We start from the raw sequence: 7114 nt of genomic DNA, 5'->3' as shown, positions 1-7114 counted from the left end.
TTTGTGAGATTTCTTCCGCTGAATTTAATTATTTGATTTTCAAACTTAAAAGATATGGTGGTTTAATGAGATTGTCGGCTTGCATAGTATTGAGATAGGCGCCATCATGACAGGTGAGATTTTGGGTCGTGACAATATTTGTGAATTCTTTTTTTTTTTGTAAATAAAAAAATAAAATCTATACTTTAAGAAAGTGAGTATTCTTTTTTAATTAAATCGAATAAAATCTATTAAGCGTAAGATAAAACTTTAAAACATAAAAATTAGACCTAAAAGAAATTTTTACACTAAAATACTATAGAATTTGGGTGTGGTCAAAAATTAGTTGTTCACAATGATAAGTAACTAAAAAAATTCCGCAGAGAGGTACCCTTCACCACAATCAGATCGTAGCGACTTGATATATTTATTATGTCGCTTTTCAGTCTCTGTCTTAAATTCTTTGAACTTTTTAAAACATTCAGATTTATGATGCCCATGCTTCTTGCAGTGATAACACTTGCCCTTAGGCTTTTTTACACCAGCAGTAGCTCCTCCAACAGAGGGTTTTGAACCTTTTTCTTCTTTTTCCCGCCTCTCGGCTTAGAAGAAGAACCTATCTCAAAATTAAGTGCCATAGGTGGAGCTTGTTGCTTGATAATCGTCTCTGTCGACTGCAGCTCATTCAGCAATTTCGCAAGTGACAAATCCACTTTGTTCATATTATAATTTAGGCGAAACTGCTGAAAACTATCAGACAGAGTCTGCAGGATCATCTCAACCTGCGTATCCTTGTCAGTGTTAGCTCCAAGAACCTCCAGTTCATTCAGAAGACTCATCATCTTCAGAACATGGTCCCTAACAGATAAACCTTTAACCATTTTGGTATTCAGAAGAGCTTTCATGGCAATCTGGTTAGCCGCACGATTCTGATCTCCAAACATCTCTTTGAGATTTTTCAGAATGTCATAAGCAGACTCCGTAGACTGATGATGATGTTGCAGAACATTCGACATAGATGTCAGAATGTAACACCGCACCATCTCATCAATCTTAACCCATTTTTGGTACGCTTTCTGTTCATCATCCATAGCATCTTCTCCAGGTTTTTCTAGACACACCTCATCAAGTACAAATTTGTACTCCTCGGCAATTAGGACAATATCCAAGTTTCGTTTCCAATCAACATAATTCGGACCCTCAAGTTTATTTTGAGTAAGAATAGCAGTGAGGGGATTGAAAGCAATCATGGTTAATCTGAGAGACAATTAAACAAATAGAACAAAATAAGTCATGTTTTATTGAATATTAAAATTCAAAACACACTACATACATATAATTCATGCACCTTGAACAACAAGTTTCGATGGAAAAACAGCTATTCTTGCAATATACATATGTAATGACAGATTATTCACTTCATGAATTAAAACATGCCTTACTCAGATGGAGAGCAAACTGTTCATTTAAGTCAAGTGAACATTAACATTAAAGATATTAGTCTCATTGAACCAACATGCATACTGAGATGGAGAGCAAATACAAGTAAACAACAACTAGTATTACCTAGTGATTACCTATAATAAGTTTATCCGATATGGAAGAAGACCTACGTCAACGTGTAAATTCATTATATCACCATAATTTAACCCTGGAGTCCATAGAGAATAATCCCTACTACCACTGGATTAAAAACAATTTGAAAAAATTCTAAAAAAATAGAAAATGCCCAAAACACCATCTAAACGACCCCGAATACCCGAAAAATGGCTTACATCATGAGCTAAGCTCATATGTATTGACCACTGAGCTGTTTCGCATGAACCTACCAAATTTCAGGTCAATCGAAGTCCGTCAACATGTTACCTCCGATTTTCTGACCAATTCGGCAAAATATGTATTTTTGCGTTTTCCTTGAATTAACAAAATTTTCAGATTATTCTAATTAAATATCACCAATAATAAATAGATATTACATGATTTTCAGAATAATCAAAATTTTCAGAACAGATATTCATGCATAAAGCATTGCAGTTTTACAGAAAAATAATTTTCGCATGTAATTCAATCTTGCATATTAACATGATGTTCTTATTTCATATTCATTCTAATTATCTAATTAGACTTGAGTAGGCTCTAACACCAATTGTTTGATTATATATCAGATCGGAAGTAATTTCAGTATCATATTCACGTGTAAATTAAACAATTAGCACATATGGAGATCATACGAGTTACCTCTTGAAGCGTGAATAAGGCAGATTAATCTCGGTCTCCAGTTCTATAGTAGCAAGACCACGACCTCCAGAAAAATGTTCCACAAAGTTCTATTATGTTACCCAAATAATATCCGAAAAGAGAGAATTTTGGGTGGGCGAAATTCCAAGAAAAATGTATGTAAAAAACGGCCAACCCTATATGAGGTATACATAGCCATGTTTTTTAGGGTAAAATCATTTTCCAAAATCTGTTAGGTTTTCTTTTTCCACAAAGAAAATGTTTCCTTTATTTCCTATTATTTAGGCACAGTAGGGACCAAAGAATTTAATTAACAAGGCTCCCTATTATGATACCATAATAAAGTATGAATTATTCTACTAAAAACTCGTAATTGCACTCCTTAGTTCAATTTTAAAATTCTTTCATAAAACCTTATTTAACTCCCCATGTTAAGATATAAATACGAATCAATTAAATTAAATTACTAACAATTTAATTTATTGATTACTTCCTTTAGACTTTCGCTTAACTTATTTCATGTGTCGGATATAAAATTCACTGGCTGGGTTTACACATGAAAACTTATAAACTTTCATAAATAAGTATCATCAATCTCAAAAGCTGAGATATGGATTCTATCAACTAATTATTACTTCGTCAATGTATATCATTATTGTCCAATTTACCAGGTTTATCGACCCACGAAAGAATCTCGCCTTTTAATAAATCAAAACAATAAATGACACACACAACTAATAATAATTATATCAAGATTAAGAGTATAAGTACATTGAATGGACTAGAGAAATTATTTTGTTAAGTCAGTATAATATCCTTATCTCTACTTGATCCGTTCAATACATACAAAATGTACTAGCACAAGAAGTCGGAACTAAACAATTCCCATAATCAAGATAAATTATATTTAATTTTGTGCTACAACCATTCCGATGGTTTATCCAATTCCATCATTAGATTGTAAACATAAACTTTATGACTTAAAAGAAATGATGATTTAATCTTCCGTGTATAAGCTAAACTTTATACACTAAAGCATCTACTATATAAGCAAAGGATACAGAGACCAACACATGATGATCTATTTAAAATAAAATTTTATTGAATTGAATAAATGAATAAATAATTGTTCCAAAAGAATACTATAACAATACGTATAGTTTATAGTTTATGAAACATAAGGAACAACTAGATCGATTCTTTTCTTTTATAGTTAATATATTTCTTATGTTCAAGAAAATCGCTGGTTTCTTGAACTGGTCTGCGGTTTATGAACAAAGATTTTTTTTTCATCGATTTATGAACAAAGTTAAGTGGCTTCATTTTAGCATACATATGCACGCTATGTTTCAAAATACTTGCTCAAAAGAATAAAAGATGGGCTATCATGATTATTCTTGGTCCATAAATATAGCTGGCGGGAATGCTTAAGAAATACATAAAATCTTCCTAATTGCATGGAGGAATTACAGAATGTGCAGAAAATCTTCTACCAATAGAATTCTGTGAAGAAGAAGAATTCTCTGAACCAGAATATACGGTTAAGCATAAAATAGTTAGTGTAGTAGTTTTTAGTTTTTGACCCTGTAAATGGTAACTAGCACATCCATCCAAACTCCAAATGGTAAATAGCTCGACGGATTGTGTTATGTGATCCATTGATGAATCCGTTTTGATTCACGCATGATTTGAACGGGTTTGATTATGACTGGATTTTTTTTTTGGTCCAAAAACATGATTTATTTATTGATTTTATCCATTTCAATTAATATAAACCTAACCCCGTTCATCCGGAAGGCTAACCTTGCATTCATAGCCACCTTTGGTCGTGTTTTCATTTTTATTGTTTTTTTAAACCTCACGACCTTAAGTTTTCATCCTCGAGGCGCTGAAAGGCCGTGTTGCAATACTGGGTATTTTTATCCTAAATAAAGAAGAGAAGTAAGAAGTGAAAATAAGTTAAGTAGAGCCGTCCCGCCATAAATAGCCTTAAAATATTTGTTCCCAAAGTACTGAAAGGCCATGTTTGAGAGTCAAGTGCTTCGCTTGAAAATATATCGGTAATTTTGAGTCGAAATATAGATAGTTTTTTTTGAGTCAAATAAAAGTTTTCTTTTTGCTTAACGCTTTAATAAAGACCGAAGGGCTCGACCCAGTAACAAGTTCGAGCCAGTATCGAGCTCACAGACAAGAGCCGTTGCAACCGCACCAAGAGAGAGAATCTTGGGCGGGAATCGAGGAAGCGACAAATCATCATGGGTCCTCCACTATATGCTTTATTTTATTATTCTTGGTAATGACCCTCTACTATAAAAGGAAAAATCCTTGTAAGCTATGAACACATTGAATACACTGGAAAAAAAAAAGAGACATCCTTGTGCTTGTTTTACTTTATTTGTTCTTTCTGATTCATTATTCCCACTGTCATAGTCAAGAATATTCGTATTGCTATCTCTCTATACGATTTGTATCAAAGGGTATCACGTATCCTTAGAACCATCATAAATTTAACGTTATTCGATTTTTCGGGTAAACAGTTTGGCGCCCACCGTGGGGCTAAGGATAACAGTGATTGTTTTGTATAAATCTACAGTACACACCAGCTTACAACTTCAAATCAACAATGGCTTTACCTATCGACCACGAAGCCGGCCTTCAAGATGAAACCAACAACTTGGCACCCGGGGCCGGAAGGCTACTTGACGATGGCACTGAGGCTCGAATCGAAGTGCCCGAAATTCGAGCCAAAGTACTATTGGATGTCAATTCACAAATAGCTCTGGAGGCGAATCAGCGTTCCGAACCGGAAAGAAGCATTCAGGGCGGTACTCGACCCGTAGCCCGAGACACCCATAACGCGGGAAAAATCGGGGCCAGCTTGCGTATGATCTTCGAGATGCTACAAGCCCAACAAGTAGCGATAGCTCAGTTACAGAGCCAAACTCATATACAAAGCAGGCCGGATACCAATACGCTTCGAGAAATCACCCCAGAACGGAGCCCGCCATAGTGAAATCAAACGAGCAAGAATCAGGGACCACTCCCAAAATTACTAAATTGCTCGAGGAACTCACAAAACGAGTCGAAGCCAACGACAAGAGAGTGGAAACATACAATGCTAGGGTCGATCAAATCCTGAGGGCTCCACCAATGATAAAAGGGCTTGATTCAGAAAAAATCATACAAAAGCCTTTTCCCTCGAGTGCAGCCCCAAAACTAATCCCCAAAGAATTCCGTATGCCCGAAATTCTCAAATATAACGGTACGGCCGATCCTAACGAACATCTCATCTCTTACACATGTGCCATCAAAGGTAACGATTTGGAGGACGATGAGATCGAATCCGTGTTGTTGAAAACGTTCGGGGAGACCCTCTCGAAGGGAGCAATGATCTGGTATCACAATTTACCAACAAATTCCATCGATTCTTTTGCCATGTTAGCAGATTCGTTCGTAAAGGCAAATGTTGGTGCCATAAAGGTTGCAACAAGGAAGTCAGACCTTTTCAAAGTAAAGCAAAGGGGTAATAAAATGCTGAGGGAATTCGTATCCCAATTTCAAATGGAACGCATGGAATTGCCACAGGTCACAGATGATTGGGCCGTACAAGCTTTCACCCAAGGGTTGAACGAGCTAAGTTCGACAGCATCACGTCTGCTGAAATAAAATTTGATCGAGTATCCAGCAATAACTTGGGAAGATATAGACAACTGATATCAATGGAACATTAGGGTCGAGGATGATCGGTTGGGAGCTCTGTATGGACCTGTGTATCAGAACAGGATAGCTACTAAAAACCAAAGGGAGATTGACAGAGAACTAAGGTCGAACAGAGACTGATATCAACCGTACGTCGCAGATCGGATGAACAATGGTTCAGCACGCAATATAGTTCGGAACAATCGAAGGATTGATCAAGGGCAAAATTCTCGGGGACTTATGAGCAAGAGCGGCTTTGATAAATATGCCGATCCAATAGAAGTATCTCGATTATTAGAATATAACTTCAGCGTTGGTGCATCTGCCATCGTGTCGGCTATCAGACGCATCAAAAACACTAAATAGCCTCGACCCATGCAGACCGATCCTGCCCAAAGGAATCCCAATCAAATGTGCAAATATCATGGCACCCATGGCCACAGAACGGAAGATTGCAGGCAACTAAAAGAGGAAGTAACCCGCTTATTTAACAAAGGGCACCTTCGGGAATTTCTGAGTGATAGAGCGAAGAACCATTTTAAAAATAAGGATTTCGACAAGTAAAACGAGCAAGAAGAACTCCAGCACGTCATTCACATGATCATCGGCGGCGTCGATACTCCTCAGAGACCGTTGCTTAAACATACTAAAACATCGATTGTGAGGGAAAAGCGATCTCGGACTCAAGATTATGCACCCATAGGGACTTTGTCCTTCGATGATGAAGATGCAAGAGTCATCCAACCTCATAACGATGCACTGGTAATATCCGTACTCATGAATAAAACTAAAATTAAGTGTGTGTTAATCAATCCAGGTAGCTCGACCAACATCATTAGGTTGAAGGTCATAGAACAGCTCGGCCTGCAGGACCAGATCATACCCGCAACTCTGGTTCTAAACGGATTTAATATGGCATGTGAAACCACCAAAAGCGAGATAATCCTACCAATAAACGTGGCCGGAACCATCCAGGAAACAAAGTTTCACGTGATCGAAGGCGATATGAGATACAACGCCCTTTTTGGAAGGCCATGGATCCACAACATGAGAGTTGTGCCTTCGACCCTACACTAGGTCCTCAAATTCCCAACATCGAGAGGTGTCAAAATAGTGTACGGAGAACAACCGGTCGCAAAGGAAATATTCGCCGTCGAGGAAGCAAAATCAATATCCTCGCCTTCGCCAATAAAGGGAT

At 37.0% G+C, this 7114-nt stretch overlaps 1 protein-coding gene across 1 annotated transcript; it reads right to left on the bottom strand.

Moving 5' to 3' along the window:
* Positions 1-515: 515 nt before the first annotated feature.
* On the bottom strand, positions 516-1229 carry LOC107779498 (uncharacterized). Its single transcript, XM_016599944.1, has one exon. It carries the CDS (start codon positions 1227-1229, stop codon positions 516-518), a length of 714 nt encoding a protein of 237 aa, XP_016455430.1.
* Positions 1230-7114: the final 5885 nt, after the last annotated feature.

Source organism: Nicotiana tabacum, chromosome 24, assembly GCF_000715075.1.
Source record: "Nicotiana tabacum cultivar K326 chromosome 24, ASM71507v2, whole genome shotgun sequence".
Classification (NCBI taxonomy): Eukaryota; Viridiplantae; Streptophyta; class Magnoliopsida; order Solanales; family Solanaceae; genus Nicotiana; species Nicotiana tabacum.
The sequence above is the reverse complement of the archived record's forward strand: the minus strand, read 5'-3'. Positions and strand labels throughout refer to the sequence as shown.